The 20686-nt window shown below is 39.7% G+C and overlaps 1 protein-coding gene across 1 annotated transcript; it reads left to right on the top strand.

Annotated features, from left to right (window-relative positions):
• The first annotated feature begins 18092 nt into the window (after positions 1-18092).
• Positions 18093-20413, top strand: FIBIN (fin bud initiation factor homolog). Its single transcript, XM_050755482.1, has one exon. It carries the CDS (start codon positions 18830-18832, stop codon positions 19463-19465), a length of 636 nt encoding a protein of 211 aa, XP_050611439.1. The 5' UTR covers positions 18093-18829; the 3' UTR covers positions 19466-20413.
• The last annotated feature ends 273 nt before the right edge of the window (positions 20414-20686 follow it).

The raw sequence follows: 20686 nt of genomic DNA, 5'->3' as shown, positions 1-20686 counted from the left end.
TTTATTTTACATATATGTATTTATAATAAATTAGAGGTTTATTTTGCCAGGGTTGAGGACATGCCTAAGAAAAAGACACATAAGTTACAGTGGGATCTGTGGCTTGTGATTTTTCAAAAGAGGGTTTTGAAGACTTCAATATTTAAAGGGGAAAAAGTGTCCAGAAAGGGAAAGAGGAAGAGTCAATCATGCATTTGTCTCATGCTCAGCAAATCTGCATTTAACATAAGACAAAGCAAACACACGGTAGAAGTCTAATGTGCATCCATCTTCGGGTGGCTGGAGGGATGATTTCTAGTCTTGTCTTTGTCCCTCACCTGTGAACATAAGCTATTAACTAACATTGTCAGGGTGAAAGAGGCCAACTGGGGAGCTCTGTAACCTTCTATTAATATTTTGCAGCTATCTGTTTAGGAACAAAAGGAAGGTAGTTTTTCTTCCATGACTCTGTCCCCAAGCTTAACTTTTCCCCTCACATAGTGAGTTTAGGGTCCCAAGATTTTATCTCCCTTTCACACTACCTAATATAAATCCCCTCCATTTATGTGATGGTGTGAGGCAAAATCTGGGGAAGCAGTAATTGTCTTAATAAACATACAAGGGACTTGAAAATGAGAAAGAAAAATAAATTTAAATCCAATTGTTCTGGATCATTTCAGTTGACTATACTTTCTGAATTTTAGAGTTTCTGGTTAGCTCTCTGTTACCAGAAAGGGGCACCCAATCCAGGCCCCAAGAAAGGGTTCTTGGATCTCACACAAAAAATAATTCAAGGTTAAGTCCAGAGAGTAAAGTGAAAGCAAGTTTATTAAAGAAGTAAAGAAATAAAAGAATGGCTACTCCATAAACGCAGCAGGGTGTTCCTGACAGTAAGGGGAGGAATGAGCCCACCTTAGCTACAATGCTTGTTTATGTATAAGATAACAAAGCAAAAAAAAAAAAAAAGGGGGAAGATGTCATCTAGTACAAGGCCTCCAGACATAGGATTGTTAATCTTTGTGTAACTGCCGACTTTTGCAAAAATCTATAATATCTTTAAAGGAAAACTAATTTTTAAACTAAAAATGTTTTTGTTCTTGAGTTATCAGGACATCAGGATATTTCCTGGGTCTATGAAGTCCTGGGTCTCTTTAGTAAACATTATTAATCTGCTTCCTTAACCATAAACATCTTATGGCTAAGAATGCCTAGCCTCCTGGGAATGCAGCCAGCAGGTCATTTTACCCAGTCCCTATTCAACATGGAGTCACTCTAGTTCAAACGCCTCTGACACACTAGTTTCATATAGAGAGGCTTTATCACAAAATAACATGCTACAACACATAAGGATTACATCTTTCCTCACCTGGCCTTCCAACCAAACCCCATTTCCAGTAATAAAAATCCCAGCTCATGAAAAACCAGAAACTTAACTTCGAAGTCCACAGTAACGGAACATGCTAATTGTATTTCGACCATAGAATGAATTTATGAGTCTCCTGAATCCAAAGAGCTTGTGTATTGTCTACAGAGCGAAATGGTTTAGAAGACTAACACAAATGAGAACCTGCAGTTTGCAGTCCCAGGACCAGGATGTCAGCGAAGTTTCTGCCTAAAGAATATGAAGTCAGAAGCCAGAGGAGGAGAATGCTTTTAGAATGTGGCCCAAGTTTTTCTGCCCCTCTGTACTATTTCCCTTCTTTTTTTTTTTTTTTTTTTTTTTTTTTTTTTTGAGACGGAGTCTGGCTCTGTTGCCCAGGCTGGAGTGCGGTGGCGCAATCTCCGCTCACTGCAAGCTCCGCCTCCCAGGTTCACTCCATTCTCCTGCTTCAGCCTCCGGAGTAGCTGGGACTACAGGCGCCCGGCTAATTTTTTTTTTCTTTTTTTTTTTTTAGTGTTTCACTTGTTAGCCAGGATGGTCTCAATCTCCTGACCTCGTGATCCGCCTGCCTCGGCCTCCCAAAGTGCTGGGACTACAGACGTGAGCCACCGCGCACAGCCCTAATTCCTTTTGTGGTGGTGTTTCTTTTTCTTCCTAAAATTTATAATATATCCCGTTGTGGAAAATATGGGCAATGCACACCAAATTAAAGACCAGATCAAAGAAAAATATCCGCATTGCCTATAATCTCTCCATAGAAGTAAGCATGCTACATTTTGTCATACTGCTGTCTTGGCTTTGTATTCTTGATTTTGTTGTCGTTTCCTGTATTAAGCATATTTCATACAGTAGTGTATCATAATCATTTCTTACCTTGCTAGAAACATTTTTAAATTTAATTTTCAAAATTTGCAAAATATTTCTAACACATGGAGCCCTGCAATTAAGTTTTGTTTTGTTTTTTTGTTTACTACTTGAGGCACCTTCCTTGTTTCCAGGTTTCTATTCTTAGAAACAGTGCAGCAATGAACATCTTTGCTCACAATATTTTTCATGCATTTCTGCTTATTTCTCTGGCATATATTCTAGAAGCAACATTACTGGGCCAAAGGAAAAGAACTTTTTAAAAAATTTTATTTCAAGTTCTGGGATACATGTGCTGAACGTGCAGGTTTGTTACATAGGTAAACATGTGTCATGGTGCTTTGCTGCACCTATCAACCTGTTGTCTAGGTTTTAAGCTCCACATGCATTAGGTATTTGTCCTAATGCTCTTCCTCCCCTTTCCCCTCACCCCCCGACAGGCCCCAGTGTGTGATGTTCCCCCTTCCTGTGTCCATGTGTTCTTATTGTTCAACTCCCTCTTAATAAGTGAGAACATGCGGTGCTTGGTTCTCTGTTCTTGTGTTAGTTTGCTGATGATGATGGTTTCCAGCTTTATCCATGTCCCTGCAAAGGACATGAGCTCATTCTTTTTATGGCTGCATAGTATTCCATGAAATGAACATTTTTAAATCTCCTGACACAAATAACCATATTGCTTTGCAGAAAGATCAAACAGATTTATAGCCTCACCTCCAATACATAAGAATGTTTGTTTCTCTGTGTCCATATGGTATTAGGATATATATTTCTTGTCACTAAAATATAAGAAAAAAATTCTTATTCTTTTTTATTTTTGGCTTTTTATTAGTCTTAAAGCTATGTGTTAAATAGGTACGTAATTTTCTCTACTGAAATCTGCTTATTTATGTTTCTTGCTCATTTATCTTTTGGGGTGCTATGCTTTTCTTACTGGTTTCAGTGAGCACAATTTACTCTAAGCGGATTAACCATTTCTGGGTTTTCTTGGATTTTTTTTTCCTTTATTTCTTTCAAAAGAAAGAAAAACAGGATATATGTGCAGAACATGCAGGTTTGTTGCACAGGTATATGTGGGCCATGGTGGTTTGCTGCACCTATTAACCCATCCTTTAAGTTCTCTCCCCTCACCCCAACCCCCAAAGAGGCCTTGGTATGTGTTGTTGCCCTCTCTTGTGTCCATGTGTTCTTCCTGTTAAACTCCCACTTATGAGTGAGAGCATGCAGTGTTTGGTTTTCTGTTCCTGTGTTAGTTTGCTGAGGATGACGGCTTCCAGTTTTATCCATGTCCCTGCAAAGGACAAAATCTCATTCCTTTTTATGGCTGCATAGCATTCCATGGTGTATATGAACCACATTTTCTTTATCCAATTTATCATTAAGGGCATTTGGGTTGGTTCCATGTATTTGCTGTTGTGAATAGTGCTGCAGTAAACATACATGTGGATATGTCTTTATAGAAGAATGACTTATATTCCTTTAGGTATATACCTAGTAATGAGGTTGCTAGGTCAGATGGTATTTCTGGTTCTAGATCTTTGAGGAATTGCCATACTGTCTTCCACAATGGTTGAACTAATTTATATTCCCATCAACAGTGTTAAAGCATTCCTATTTCTCCATATCCTCATCAGCATCTGTTGTTTCCTGACTTTTTAATACTCACCATTCTGAGTGGCATGAGATGGTATCTTATTGTGGTTTTGATTTGCATTTCTCTGATGATCAGCAGTGTTGAGATTTTTTTCATGTTTTTGGCCACATAGATGTCTTCTTTTGAGAAGTGTCTGTTCATATCCTTTGCCCACTTTTTGATAGGGTTTTTTTTTTCTTGTAAATATGCTTAAGTTCCTTGTAAATTCTGGATATTAGACCTTTGTCACATGGGTTGATTGCAAAAATTTTCTCCCATTCTGTAGGTTGTCTGTTTACTGTGACAATAGTTTATTTTGCTGTGAAGAAGCTCTTTAGCTTAATTAGATCCCATTTGACAATTTTGTCTTTTGTTGCAATTGCTTTTGGCATTTTTGTCATGAAGACTTTGCCCATGCCTATGTCCTGGATGGTATTGCCTAGGTTTTCTTCTAGGGTTTTTATGGTTTTGGTTTTACATTTAAGTCTTTAATCCACCTTGAGTTAATTTTTGTATAAGATGTAAGGAAGGGGTTTAGATTCAGTTTTCTGCATATGACTAGCCAGTTTTCCCAGTACCATTTACTGAATAGGAGATCTTTTCCCCATTGCTTGTTTTTGTCAGGTTTGTCAAAAATCAGATGGTTGTAGATATGTGGTGTTATTTCTGAGCTCTCTGTTCTTTTCCATTGGTCTCTATGTGTGCTTTGGTACCAGTACCATGCTGTTTTGGTTACTGTAGCCTTGTAGTATAGTTTAAAGTCAGGTAGCATGATGCATCCAGCTTTTCTTTTTTATTAGGATTGTCTTGGATATATGGGGTCTTCTTTGATTCCATATGAAATTTAAAATAGTTTATTTTTCTAATTCTGTGAAGAAAGTTCAATGGTAGTTTGATGGGAATAGCACTGGATCCATAAATTACTTTGGGCAGTATGGCCATTTTCACAGTATTGATTCTTCTTACCCATGAGGATGGAGTGTTTTTCCATTTGTTTGTGTCCTCTCTTATTTCCTTGAGCAGTAGTTTATAGATCTCCTTGAAGAAATCCTTCACATCCCTTGTTAGCTGTATTCCTAGGTATTTTATTCTTTTTGTAGCAATTATGAATGGGAGTTCATTCATGATTGGTTCTGTGCTTGCCTATTGTTGATGTAAAGGAATGCTTGTGATTTCTGCACATTGATTTTTGTATCCTGAGACTTTGCTGAAGTTGTTTATCAGCTCAAGAAGTTTTTGGGCTGAGATGATGGGGTTTTCTGAATATAAAATCATGTCATCTGTGAACAGAGAAAATTTTACTTCCTCTCTTCCTATTTGAATATCCTTTATTTCTTTCTCTTGCCTGATTGCCCCGGCCACAACATCCAATACTGTGTTGAATAGCAATGGTGAGAGAGGGCATCCTTGTCTTGTACCAGTTTTCAAAGGGAATGTGCCCAGCTTTTGCCTATTCAGTGTGATATTGGCTATGGGTTTGTCATAAATAGCTCTTGTTATTTTGAGATACATTCCATCAATACCTAGTATATGGATAGTTTTTAACTTGAAGGGATGTTGAATTTTATCAAAGGTCTTTTCTGCGTCTGTTGAGATAATCGTGTTGTTTCTGTCTTTGGTTCTGTTTATGTGATGGATTACATTTATTGATTTGCATATGTTGAACCAGTTTTACATCCCAGAAATGAAGCTGACTTAATAGTGGTGGATAAGTTTTTTGATGTGCTCCTGGACTTGGTTTGCCAGTATTTTACTGAGGATTTTCACATCAATGTTCATCACGGATATTGGCCTGAAGTTTTCTTTTATTGTGGTGTCTCTTCCCAGTTTTGGTATCAGAATGATGCTGCCTTCATAAAATGAGTTGGGGAGGAGTCCCTCCTTTTTAATGGTTTGGAATAGAAGGAATGGTACCAACTCCTTTTTCTATTTCTGGTAGAATTTGGCTGTGAATCTGTCTGGTCCTGGGCTTTTTTGGTTGGTAGGCCATTAATCACTGCCTCAATTTCAGAGCTTGTTGTTTGTCTATTCAGGGATTCAACTTCTTCCTGGTTTAGTCTTTCGAGGGTGTATGTGTCCAGGAATTGATCCATTTCTTCTAGATTTTCTAGTTTATTTGCATAGAGGTGTTTATAGTATTCTCTGATGGTAGTTTGTGTTTCTTTGGGGTCAGTTGTGATGTCCCATTTATCATTTTTTTGTGTCTGTTTGATTCTTCTCTCTCTTCTCTTTCATTAGTCTAGCTAATGGTCTATCTATGTTGTTAATCTTTTCAATACCCAGCTCCTGGATTCATTGATTTTTTGGAGAGTTTTTCATTTCTCTATCTCCTTCTTTTCTGATCTTGTCTTCTGCTAGCTTTTGGATTAGTTTCCTTTTGCCTCTCTAGCTCTTTTAACTGTGATGGTAGGGTATCAATCGGAGATCTTTCTAGCTGTCTGATGTGGGCATTTAGTGCCATAAATTTCCCTCTTAACACTGCCTTAGCTGTGTTCCAGTGATTCTGGTGTGTTGTTTCTTTGTTCTCATTTGTTTCAAAGAACTTCTTCATTTCTGCCTTAATTTCATTGTTTACCCAGGAGTCATTCCAAAGCAGGTTGTTCAATTTCCATGAAATTGTGTGGTTTTGAGTGAGTTTCTTAATCCTGCGTTCTAGTTTGACTGGACTGTGGTCTGAGAGACTTTTTGTTATGATTTCAGTTCTTCTGCATTTGCTGAGGAGTGTTTTACTTCCAATTATATGATCGATTTTAGAATAAGTGCCATGTGGCACTGAGAAGAATGTATATTCTGTTGATTTGAAGTAAAGCATTCTGTACACATCTACCAGATCCACTTGGTCCAGAGCTGAGCTCAAGTCCTGAATATCCCTGTTAGTTTTCTGTCTCATTGATCTGTCTAATATTGACAGTGGGTGTTAATACTGACAGTGGGTTCCCACTATTACTGTGTGGGAGTCTAAATCTCTTTGTAAATCTCTAAGAACTTGTTTTATGAATCTGAGTGCTCCTGTATTGGGTGCATGTATATTCAGAATAGTTGAATAGTTAACCCTTCTTGTTGAATTGTTCCCTTTACCATTATGTAATGCCTTTCTTTGTCTTTTTTGATCTTTATTGGTTTAAAGTATGTTTTGTCAGACACTAGGATTGCAGCAACTCTTTTTTTTTTTTTTTTTTTTTTTGGCTTTCCATTTGCTTGGTAACTTTTCCTCTTTTCCTTTATTTTGAGCCTGTGTGTGTCTTTACACATAAGATAGGTCTCCCGAATACAGCACACTGATGTGTCTTGACCCTTTATCCAGTTTGCCAGTCTGTGCCTTTTAATTGGGGCATTTAGCCCATTTACATTTAAGTTTAGTGTTGTTATGTATAAATCTGATCCTGTCATCATGATGCTATTTGGTTATTTTGCACACTAATTGATGCAGTTTCTTCATAGTGTCATTTGTCATTATATTTTGGTGTGTTTTTGCAGTGGCCACTACTGGTTTTTCCTTTCTGTATTTAGTGCTTCTTTCAGGAGCTCTTGCAGGGCAGGCCTGGTGGGGGGAAAAAAAAATCCCTCAGCATTTGCTTGTCTATAAATGATTTTATTTCTCCTTCCCTTATGAAGCTTAGTTTGGCTGGATATGAAATTCTGGGTTGAAAATTCTTTTCTTTGAGAATGTTGAATATTGGTCCCCAATCTCTTCTGGCTTGTAGAGTTTCTCCCAAGAGGTCCACTGTTAATCTAATGGGCTTCCCTTTGTAGGTGACCTGCCTTTCTCTCTGGTTACCCTGAACAGTTTTTCCTTCATTTCAACCTTGCAGAATCTGATGATTATGTATCCTGTGGTTGATCTAGCGGAGTATCTTAATGATGTTCTCTGTGTTTCCTGAATTTGTATGTTGGCCTGTCTTTCTAGGTTGAGGAAGTTCTCCCGGATAATAACCTGAAGTGTGTTTTCCAGCTTGTTTCCTTTCTCCCTGTCTCCTTCTTGTACTCCAATCAATCATAGATTCAGTCTTTTTATGAAGTTTCATATTTCTTGGAGGCTTTGTTCATTCCTTTTCATTCTTTTTTCTCTATTCTTGTCTGCATGTCTTATTTCAGTAAGGTGGTCTTCAAACTCTGATTTTTTTTTTTTTTTTTTTGCTTGGTTGATTCAACTGTTGATACTTGTGTATGCCTCATGAAGTTCTCATGCTGTGTTTTTCAGCTCCATCAGGTTGTTTTTTGCTAGCTGCTGCCCCTCCCCCAAGGAGCTCAAATGGCTTAGACAGCAGGCAGCTGCAGCTGGTGCTGGTCACCCCTTCCTCTGGGAGTTCAGTAGGCTTAAGCAGATTCCAGCTGAGAGGCTGTAAGAATCTATTTGTTCCAGGGTTGGAACACTAGGCCTCAGTGGCGTGAGTTCATGAGTGGGATCTTCCAATCTTTGGGTTGCACAGTTCCATGAAAAAAGCACAGTTTTTCATGGAACATAGTGGACTCACTTACCTCCTTCCTTGGCTGGGGGAAAAGGGCATCCCTGCCCTGTGTGGCTTTCAGGTGGGCTGTTGCAACACACTGCTCTTCCTTCTTTCAGTGGGTCACGCCAGCCTTCTACTCAATTTTGGTGAGAGAACCTTGATCCCTTGGTTGTTGGTGAAGGAGCCACATGCTTGTTATGGTATTTTCAATAGGAGACTCAGAGCACCGCTGCTTCTAGGGGACCATTTTATTATTGCAGATTAACCATTTCTTATCAAAACTTGTTGCAAATCTTGTCCCAGTTCCTTTCACTGTGACTGTAATGATTTTTACATACATTTTTAATGAAATAAAATCTATTATACTTGTCTTCTAAAGCTCTTTACACTGTTTTGTTTGCTTTTCATTCTTTACACAGCTGCCATAGCCTGCTAAACATGTGATTAGCTGTGACCCAGACTCTCTACCAACACATCGAGATTCATTTGTCGTAAACAAAAATATTGCAGGAAAATGTCATCAGTGAACGAGTATGTCTCCTCTGTCTCAATAATCCTTAATTACACCATATGTAACCCCTATAGGACAGTGTTGACCACGTGAATGAATTGTGCTATGGTTTGGAGTGGTTTGCCCCTGCCAAAACTCACGTTGAAATGTGATCCCCAATATGACAGTGTTCAAAGGTGGAGTCTACTGGAAGGTGTTTGCTTCATGGGTGAATAGATTAATGCCCTCTTGCAGGAGTTAAGTGAGTTCTCACTCTCTAGCGAATTAATTAGTTCCTGAAAGAGCAGTGACTCCAACCTCTCCTGCATGTCTCTTTGCACACACCTGCTTCCCTTTCCACTTTCTGCCATAAATTGAAGAAGTGTGAAGCCCTCATCAGATGGGCTGCCCAATCTTGGACTTTCCAGCTCCAGAATCATGAGCCAAATAAACTTTATTTTTATAAATTACCTAGTCTCAGGTATTCTATTATAGCAACACAGAACAGACTAAGACAAATTATACCTCAAGTCTGTATCTTGAGTCCTCTTAAGTCAGCAAACTAACACAGGAACAGAAAACCAAACACCGCATGTTCTCATTCATAAGTGGGAGTTTAACAATGAGAACGCATGGACACAGGGAGGGGAACATTACACATTGGCACCTGCCGAGGTATGGGGGGCTAGGGGAGGGATAGCATTAGGAGAAATACCTAATGTAGATGACGGGTTGGTGGGTGCAGCAAACCATCATTGCACATGTATACCTATGTAACAAACCTGCATGTTCTGCACATATATCCCAGAACTTAAAGTATAATTAAAAAATAAATACATAAAAATATAAAAAACACCAAAATTTAAGAAAAATTATTTGCTTAATATTTCTATCAACAAATATTAACTGAGCACCTACTTGAAGTTGGTCAGATTGAAGAGCATCACAGTTGTAACCAAAATTATTCTCTTGAGATTCAATGCCTAAAAAGTATATTTAAGTGATTTCTTACATAGCAAACATCTGGATGAGCTTACTCTTCCACCTCCATCTGTATGACATTTGAAGTTATCAGGGTCATCAGCAATAAAGATCAATTAAGGAGTAGGTAAAGGAAGTGAGAAGTAAAGTGTGCATATTTATTACGCAGGACAAATGAAGCTGCAAAATAAGAAGTGGAGTAAGTTAGTTCCACCCTGGAACTAAAATCTGGAAATAAACTTTCTGAAGCATAATCAGACTTCTGCTCCCAAAGGCAATAATGCCAAGCCCATTTTGAGTCATCTCCAAAATAGCCTGTGTTATCCTCTTCCAACAGCATTTCTTTAGAATTAAAATTGTATTTGGATTAGGATTAAAAAACTAATCAAGGACTTGTTCACTACAGGACAATTTTTAAATCTTCAAGATCTGGAAGAAAGGCAGCCAAGAACCGAGAAACATAACAATGGAAGATGTTCTTGTTTTCTGACAAATAAAAGAAAGATGCTGTTACTAACCTCGCCATATCCTCCACTCCCTAACCCAGCTGATTTCTAATTGTCATCAGTTTGACCATTTTATGGCCTCCTTTACAAGTTTTGTTCAGACTGAAAACAGTATACTACCCGAATTAAGGAGACAGACTGACTCAGATCCACTCTTCTTTAGTAACCTCAGTCAGTGGCTCTTGGCCTAAAAGTCTCATGATACTTTTTCTCTTCCCAAATAGATATGAGCTTTTACTTTCCCAAATCATCATTCTTTGCACATGCTGGTAGGTGCACGTTGTGTGACCCTCACTGTATACAGTCATACATTGCTTAATGATGCAGATACATTCAGATAAATGTGTTCTTGGGCAATTTCGTCATCATGCACATGTGATAGAGTGTACTTACACAAACCTAAGATAGTATAGCCTACTACACACCTAGGCTATACAGTATAGCCTGTTCCTCCTATGCTACAAAATTGTACAGCATCGTGGTACTGTACTGAATACTGTAGGCAATTATAATACAATGATATTTGTGTATCAAGACTTATGTAAACATTTCAAAATTTACAATCAAAGTATACTATTATAATCATATGAGACCACCATAACATATGTGATGTGGCATTGACCAAACATTGTTATGCAGTGTATGACTATACTTCCAACCATTGCATTCATTTGCAGACTCTTTGTATGCCACTCCTCTCCCTCCCCAACAGATTGTATAGATACATCTACTCCTTGTTTCCTTCTGTGGTTGCTGAACAAAGTGCTTGCAGAATTGAAGTGAGACTGGCAGACTCTCTTTCTTATACTCTATCTCTCTGCCTTTTCTCATTTCCCCAGTTCTTTTAAGCCTGAAAATTAAATTGATGAAAAATATAATTGGCTGAATATTTGTGTCCCCATAAATTCACCTGTTAAAATTTAATCACCAATGTGATGATATTAGGATGTGGAATATTTGGGAGGTGATTAGGTTATGAGGGTGGAGCCCTCATGAACAGAATTACCGTCCTTATAAAAGGGATCTCAGAGAGCTCCTTCACCCCTTGCACCATGTGAGGACATAGTGAGAAGACCACCATCTGTGAGTTATGAAGTGGGACCTCACAGACACCAAATCTGCTAGTACCTTGATTTTGGACTTCCCAACCTCCATAACTGTGAGAAATAAATTTTTGTTATTCATAAGCCATCCAGTCTATGGAATTCTGTTATAGCAGCCCAAACAGACTAAGACAAGGAAAAATAAAACACTGCTTAGAGAGGGAAAACAAACAAGGTCTGATTTTTTCTCCAGACCTGCCTGGATCATAATCCAGGATATGCACTTTCAACAGAAGAAAAGTGAAAATTTTTACTGGGCAAGCCACACATTACCCTGCAGGGTGGTCTGATACTTCTCTACAGACCACAGTGCACTAGGACTACATGTACAGATCGCTGCATACTTTACTTAGAATGGGTCAAAAGTCTCCCTTCTGAGTGATACTCCCTTCTGAATGTTCTGAACATTGGAATTCATAGGGCTCTCTTCTTTCTTTCTTGCCAAGATTATTCAGATTGAGTGAGACCATCACTGGCTGACTGTTGGCCAGACAAAACATGTATTCAAACAGACAAATTATCTGACCATTGTTAAATAACAGAATTCCTTAAATTCTACAGTTTAGCCATCACAACAACTAAAAAATGTTTGGCCCTTGCTATATGCTTGGCTCTGTGCTAATCACAAGGAATATAAAAGCAAATAAAATATACCCTTATCCATACCCTTGAGGAACTCTCAGTCTAGTGGGAGAGAGACAAGTTAACAAATATTCCAATACAATGCAATACATACTATAAAAGAACAAAGAAAAAGTACCAGTGAAACACTAACTACAAAATCATCTTGTTGAAACATTAAATAGTAAGTGATCAAGTTTACCTGGGATGCCAACATGTATTCACTGAGTACCTCCTGTGATCCAGTTACAAGGGAATGATGGGGAGCACTAACTAATGTTCAGAAATCAAGGAGGGGCTTTTAGAGGAAATGAAATTACAACGAAGATATGAGAGGTGAGCCAGGAAAGAAATTAGAAAAGGGGGATCCTGGCAGAGAGATAGCATAAGTGAAGACCTTCAGATGAGATGTAAGTGTTTACAGAAGCCTGTATAGCTTGAGCATAGGAAACTAAGTTGGGCGTCCCAAGAGATGGAAATTTAGAGGCTGGGACCAGACAACTCAAGGTCTGGTAGGCCAGCTAAAGAGATTATATTTTTGTCTAAGTATACTGGGAGGCCATTAAAGAGTATAAATTGGTGGTTAAATTTCTCCCAAATAACTCCGAGTCCTTCTTACATGTTTACATGAGCATGATACAGTACTATACAGATAAACAGTATTTGATCCTCTGGTCCTAGAACCAACCTCCTTGTAGCATTCTCCTCTTCTGAATGAACTCCTGCACTCAGATTCAGTGATTACATCTCCTTATTGATGATTTAATTGTCTCCTGTCTCCCCTCTCTGACTGCCCCCACATAACTTACATCTAGTACCTGTGTCCCCAGAATCCCCTTCAGTCAAGCTGATCTGTAGTTTTCTTACTTCTTAGGATGTTTTCTCCCCTCTAGCTTCCTGTAGCACCAATCCCTTCAACCTCCTTCCCTTCCTTCAGATTCTTACTTCCACCTCTTTGACTCTCCCTAGCTCCTGTCTTCTATGATTTGGTGTGTACTGTGTTCGTGGGTGAAGTGGGCAGAAAGGATCAGATTCATTGAATCTGATAATGATAATAAATTGTTTGTAGTCTTTTTCTTTGCTTGTGTCTTCTATCTTGACTGAAAATATGAAATATTTGCATTATTGTAGAATGTATTTCACAACTTATATACTCACTCCCTGTTTGGCATTTTTAGAGCATTTCTAATAGGTATTTTTCCTGCAGAAAAGTGTGGTAGAGACACCTAGTGAACATTCACATCTGGTTTTTCTCTCCTTCTGGGCACATGAAAAGGTAAGACTCCCTTTCTCTTTGCACTGAGGCAGGGCCATGTCACTAGCCTAAGGGCTGTAATGCCAAAGTGACATGGGTCACTTCTGAGCCAATGCATTCAAGTACAACACCAGACTCTCCAAAGCCCTGGTCCCCTGCTGAACCAACCGAGGAGGTCCCACATTGCAGATGGTGCATCAGAGTTGCTACACAGAGGAAAGTTGCTGAGTTACCTTGATCTGCAGTGAACTAGAATTTGATGTTAGCATTTTTGTGACATCTGTTATCATGGCATATCAAAGCATATTCTGATATTCTCACTAATACAGAAAGGTTGTGAGAATTGGTCAGACTGCCTTCCCACGTTATACTTATTTCCTTGCAAGCATTCTCATTGTCTTCATAGGTGTGTTTTATTGTCTATATTTGATAGGAAGTTTGTTTGTGATTATTCTTTTTAATTAATTCTCCCTCTGCCTCTAACCAATGTTCTTGTAGTAAATAATTATATTCACTTCACTGAGTTAACGTAACAAAAAGCACAGACTAAATAATCAAAATTTATTTCACTCTCCCCTTTCTTTTCTACTTTCCATTTATCCTTCCTTCCTCGCTACCTTTTCTTCCTACTTCTTGCTTTTCTTTCTTTCTTTTATCCATTGTTCCCCCCTGTCCTTTCCACCTTCTAGAAACAATGTCGGCTCAGTAAATGCTGATTACCTATTAATTGATTTTTTTAATCCCCAAAGTGCTAAGTACTATGTCCTTCCCCTTATCTCCCCCTCTCTTCTTGCTTTCATCTCTCCTCCCACCTTGGGACGCCTATTCTGGTTTAGAATAGCACTATTTGTTTTTGTTGTGTTTTTTGTTTTCATTGTGTTTTTCGTTTTCTCCTTTGACATGGTTCAGGGACTCAACCTGACAGTTTGAGGGAATCTTGAGAATGAGAACTTTCATCTCCCCTTTGGGTTTCTAGGCTGCATAGTGCAACCTAATCTCCCCAAAACCTCCTTATACTCTTTTCTATGAAAGTTATACTATTACAATAATCAGAAATAGTAAATAGATCACAAAAGCCTTTGACAAGGAGAAGTCGCAGAATTTAAAGATCTGTCACATAGATCTTTAGACTCATAATTCCAACCTAAATTTCTACTTTCTTCTCTAAAGTGATAAATGATCTAAAGAAAATTTTAAAGTACACTGAAAATGATAAAGGATAAGTAATTCTTGAGCTAGTAAATTTTGCTGGCACTGTGTAGTAGTGTTTACACACATATAAGCAGCTGGAATTGGGCAATGATGCTCACCTATTTACTTACACAACTGTGGCCACTACTCTTGAGGTCCTCCTTTATCCTTAAATGCATCCAGTTTCTGTCCTTTAATTTGGTCCCTGGTTTTCAGCCCTAGACTCAACTCAAATACTGTCCTTTGAGTGGACAGTGCTTCTTGATTTTACTCTTCAAGAGGGCTCTTACAAAGTCCTCTGTCTGGCATCTCCATGTTTAGACATTTCCTCTGGCTTTATTCATTCTAGGTCAACCCTCAGAAACCCACCTCAGTTCTAACCTTAGCAGTCCAAGATGGACTTGGGCACGTAGGAACAACATAGAACTAAAAACATTTTAAAAGTGAACATGAAGCGTTTAATCAAAAGGCCATGTTGTGCTACTTTCCAAGTCAGTTGTTAAACATGGACATTATTTAAAAATAAACTGGCTGGGTGCAGTGGCTCATGCCTGTTATCCCAACACTTTGCAGACCAAGGCAGGCAGATTTCTTGAGCCCAGGAGTTCCAGACCAGCCTGGGCAACATCATGAAACCCTGTGTCCACAAAAGAAAAGACAAAAACTAGACAGGCATAGTGGTGCACACCTGTACTCCCAGCTACTCAGGAGGCTGAGGCAGGAGATCACTTGAGCCTCGGAGGTTGAGGCTGCAGTGAGCTGTGATCATGCTACTGCACTCCAGCCTAGGTAACCCAGCAAGGCCATGTCTCAAAATAAATAAATAAATAAATAAACAAACAAACAAACTGTTTAAACTTTTAACTAAGCTATGTTAAAATAAAGGGAATATATATGCAAAACTAATCACTTCTTAATTATTTTACCAGATTTTTACTATTTTTTATTCTTTTCGGGTTACTTGCATCTAATGTATCTGTTTGATGGGAATATTATATAATGGTGTACTACTGTGCTGTCTTCCCAACTTTGAGTTCAATTAGCCACTGTGAGAGTATTTAGACTAAGGAAATCAACAAATACTACAAATCAGGGTGTTTTCCTCCACACACCCAGCTGGTCAACACTTATCAGCAAAGGTGACAGTTTCTCTTGGATGTGGATAATGAAGACAAAACTGTAAGGTAGGGGAATTATTCATGGTTACTTCCCCAGAATGTACTCCCATACTGTTCCTTTCCTTAACAGAACACTAAATCACCTAGCCACATAGTCTGCATGATACCTTGCCTTCAGCTTCAAGCTTATTGTCTTAAGCAAAGTGTTGTAATCCCAAACCTCACTACAGGAAGCCTGGTTTGAAGACATATTCATGATCCAAATCAGGCCAACTATGACCACTGAAGCTGATTTGAGGGAGCTGCATTTGAGCTACCAGGAAATCCAATCTGTCATTCCTGTTACATATGAATAAAGAAGCACACAGCCCTGGAAGACACTGGTAATCATCTTAGAACATAAACAAAAGACTGCCCATGCATGAATATAAGCCAAGGACATAGAACCAAGAAATAGTGAGAGAAAAACTAGGTTGGACCAAGCCTTCCCTGAATATCTAATCTAAGGCTTTCTGTAAGTTAATGCCCTTAGTTAGACTGAGGTGGACTTTTAGTTATTTGTACCAAAATGATTCCTTTCTAATACACAACATGGAGTGTGTATCTTTAGATGAGGTCATTGCAGGAAGAAAGTAAACACTCTTCGCCCGTCCTATGATAACTTTACGTGAGCATATGCCCTACTCTCCCACCACGGAGCAAGCTCTTTGTAGGCTTAAACTTCTTATTGCACATCTTTGTATCTGTAGTTACTTTAACACTGCACCCTGCAAGTGCAGAGCAGGTAGTAAGTGCTTAATATAGGTTTGCTTAATTGAATTTGTTAGTAAGTCAGAGAGAGATTGTGCAAGAAATGGAATGAATCAGAGTAAATTCCTCTTCTCTTCTTCGGCCAAGCAGCCAATATGAACCCATCTGTTGTCATTTCTGAATGTCCCAGAGAAAAAGGAATGAAGCAATGTAGCTCTTGAGTCCAACAGTTCAGTCTTTCAACTGAAGGAAGTTAGTTTTCTTCAGGGATAGAGTGAAAATAGGCCCTGGTCTTCCACTTGGCATAAACATTAGGAAAACTCCTTTGGTCAATGTTTTCATGATGCTAAATATCTGGATAAGAATGAAAATGTGCAGTCAACATGCTTCAGAAACTCTATGCATATGATACCACATCAGCAAAATATCAAGTTACTTAACCAGACTTCTCATTTTCTCTGCAGGAGTCTGGGTTGCTTATATCCATGAAAGTGATGACTATGAGTATAACAGTCCCCGAACAGTGTGGCACTGTGAGTCTGAATGAAGCCAGTCCCTTATTACTCGGGGAGGGAGGTAGGTATGGAACAATGGCAAGTCAACATGAATGTTTCAGTTACATTTCAAGGAAGAAAGAGAAAATACCCATAGAAAGAGGACCGCTGCCTGCTTCTGCTTTCCCATGCTTCCTGTTTCCTTTCTTCAACAGCCCTATTGATGTCCAACATACATCTTATTTATTTACGTATTTCTCTTTTTTTGAGAAAAGGTCTCACTCTGTCACCCAGGCTGGAGTGCAGTGATGCGATCTAGGCTCACAGCAACCTCCCTCTCCTGGGTTCAAGCAATTCTCCTGTCTCAGCTCCCTGAGTAACTGGGATTACAGGCATGCACCACCATATCCAGCTAATTTTTTTGTATTTTTAGTAAAAATGGAGTTTCACCATGTTGGTCAGGCTGGTCTCGAACTTCTGACGTCAAGTGATCCACCCACCTCTGCCTCCCAAAGTGCTGGAATTACAGGCGTGAGCCACCATGCCCGACCTATTTTCACAAATTTAAGTTTTCTATTTCCCAGAATGTAAGCGCCAGGAAGGCAAGGATTTGTCTTTATTTTTGTTCACGGCTGTATCCTCAGTACCTAAAATAGATTTTGGCACACAGTAAATGCTCAAGAAATATTCATTAAACAAATGAATGACCTTTAGAATGACCATTTGCCAATCAGTTCATAAATTAGAAATTAAAATGGCTAGGTTAAAAAAATTGGTTTTTTTCCCCCCAAGTTAAATTAAAAGACCTTGTGACAATTAGTTCTGGCTCAACTATAGTCTAACTGTGTGACTATAATCAATTCACTTAACATTTTGCTCCTTCATTTCTCCATCTGGAAAATGGGCACAATAGTACTGGAAACATTCTTCAAAAGCTTTCAAGAATCTCAAAAGAGGCAACAACTATAAAAGTATTAGGTTCAAGATTCAATGCAGATGCTTAGCATTGTTTCATAAAATTAAATAAGGATCTCATTGTCCTTTAACTTACTAAGCTGGCAAAATTTCATTTTTCAGCTTCTGTTCTTATACATACTAATGACTATACATTAAACAACTTTCTGTATTTTCATTTCATCCAAAGTATAGTTTATATCAATTTTAATTAACCAATCATTTTCAAACAAAACTGTAATTTCTGACATTTTAAATCTGCCTTCAAAGTCACAAACTTTTAAAGATAAAAACAGATATACTCAAAAAATCCAACCTAGCTCATATTTATTGAGACACGTGAAATGGCATTTTTCCAGGGTAATTATTCTTTCCCCTTCCCGGTATGTCGATAACAAACCGCTTTTGTGTGTGTGTGTGTGGTAGAAATTCCATTTATTCTCTTCTCATTTTCTCTTTCGAGCTGAATTCTATTGTAGAGTCTTCCCTTTCAATCTTTAAAAAGTGACCCTGTACCTTTAATAGCGGAGACCTGGTGAGAGGTTTCTTTCCAAACTTGTTCCCTGGCTTCCAAGTGACGAAACCGGCTGTAATTTGAGAGCAGAGAGATCCTCAGGATATCTTTAGCCAAAGGAAAAGCTCCGCATTCCCACCCAGTCCAGAAATTGAAATACTATCAGGGGGCAAGAGGCTTTCTCTCCAGCTACACACTCCATCTCCCGGGAGCAAGGGGAAACTCCGAGAGGAGTGCTACAGAGCCAGCATCTTGCCAGCGCCCCCGGAGGAGGGGTTCCCCGCTACGCCTGTGCCGGAGGAGTTCCAGCCACCGAGCGAGGGGCGCAAGGGTGGGTGCATCCTGCGCTGTGGCGGCCGCGCTACCCAGACGCTGGTGTGCAGAGCCACATGAAGCCTGCTGGGGACTGGGGGCCAGGGAGCAGCAAGCCGGCTGGGACTGAGGCGGACGCTGTCTCAGGGAGACGCTGACTCGCAAAGACACTCCCTTCCTTGTGCCTGGGTGATAAGTCTCCTCCTGGGGTCCCTGGCCATCCTGAATATCCAGAATGGTGTTTCTGAAGTTCCTCTGCATGAGTTTCTTCTGCCACCTGTGTCAAGGCTACTTCGACGGCCCCCTCTACCCAGAGATGTCCAATGGGACTCTGCACCACTACTTCGTGCCGGATGGGGACTATGAGGAGAACGATGACCCCGAGAAGTGCCAGCTGCTCTTCAGGGTGAGTGACCACAGGCGCTGCTCCCAGGGGGAGGGGAGCCAGGCCGGCAACCTGCTGAGCCTCACCCTGCGGGAGGAGTTCACCGTGCTGGGCCGCCAGGTGGAGGATGCTGGGCGCGTGCTGGAGGGCATCAGCAAAAGCATCTCCTACGACCTAGACGGGGAAGAGAGCTATGGCAAGTACCTGCGGCGGGAGTCCCACCAGATCGGGGATGCCTACTCCAACTCGGACAAATCCCTCACTGAGCTGGAGAGCAAGTTCAAGCAGGGCCAGGAACAGGACAGCCGGCAGGAGAGCAGGCTCAACGAGGACTTTCTGGGAATGCTGGTCCACACCAGGTCCCTGCTGAAGGAGACGCTGGACATCTCTGTGGGGCTCAGGGACAAATACGAGCTGCTGGCTCTCACCATTAGGAGCCATGGGACCCGACTGGGCCGGCTGAAAAATGATTATCTTAAAGTATAGGTGGAAGGGTACAAATACTAGAGAGAGGGAATCCAATCAGCCCCGCTTTGGAGGGTGGGGGACAGAAGATGGGGCTACATTTCCCCCATACCTACTATTTTTTTATATCTAGATTTGCACTTTGAGAACAAATCTGAGGTCATCTTTAAAAAGAGAAAAATTGGAGACGAGTGATTTTGTTTTAGTTTTGTTTTTGTACATTATTTATGTGATTGTTACAGAACTGTCACCTGGAAAGAACAATTTTAAGCAATGTCATTTCTAGATGGCTTTCTAATTCTGCGGAGATACCTGTTTCAGCCACATCTAAAAGAGCACAGTTGTATGTGGTGGGGAATGAAACTTCCCCATCCTGCAGATTATGTGGAAATACCCAAATATAATAGTGCGTAGCTCCTTTTAGCCTCTAGCCTTCACTCCTGGGCTCCAAAAGCTATCTGAGTTGCTTGTTTTTCAAATGAGGTTCAAGGTGCTGCTTTGCATGCCTGCCAACCCATGGAAGCTGTTTGTTACTTCTTTTCTCTCTTATTTATTAACCATGGTCTGAGAGTTGTTTTTGTTTTTTGTAACAGTATTGCCACAAAACTATAGGCAAATCGCGTTTGCAGGGAGATTTCTGGTGCCTCTGTGGGTGTGTGTAAGTTAAAGTGGTCACATTTAAGAAGGCCAAGCTTTGTAGTGGTTGCACAGTCACACTGATATGCTGATTTGCTCTTTCTCATTGTATGTCTATGCTTTGTCATCAGTGCTATAGTAAATTACAAAGAAGTAGTCAGATTGTTTGAACATACCCCAGATGCCTATGATTTAGGTTACCAATGTATTCTTTCTCATTTGGGGTTTTGCTTCTGTTTGTTTATTGGAAACTTGTACTTCAAGTAGGGGGAATTCTAATTCTAATAACTCCTTAGCTAAGTTTTATAATTCAGGCAATAAACATGTTTTCATATAATACTGGCTTACTTTGTAATTTACATCTGTAACTTCCATATTTCAAAAAGGGGCCAATGCAAAAGGAGAGAGATTTAAGCCAGTAAACTGGATTTAAGCCAGTTTACTTAGAGTATATGATAAAGAAGGCAGGGGAATAGCCACATGTTTGGCAATTCTCTCCATAGTCACCCAGCATCCTCACAAGAAAACAAAAATCTAGCCATTGCCAGAATTTTAAATTTGATCCCTATAGGTCTGCTTAAAGACTCAAATTTTCTCCATTTTTTC

Source organism: Macaca thibetana, chromosome 14, assembly GCF_024542745.1.
Source record: "Macaca thibetana thibetana isolate TM-01 chromosome 14, ASM2454274v1, whole genome shotgun sequence".
NCBI lineage: Eukaryota > Metazoa > Chordata > Mammalia > Primates > Cercopithecidae > Macaca > Macaca thibetana.
The sequence above is the reverse complement of the archived record's forward strand: the minus strand, read 5'-3'. Positions and strand labels throughout refer to the sequence as shown.

Bases quoted from the DNA above. Each gene is read 5' to 3' on its own strand.
- FIBIN (XM_050755482.1), top strand. From the start codon at position 18,830: ATGGTGTTTCTGAAGTTCCTCTGCATGAGTTTCTTCTGCCACCTGTGT.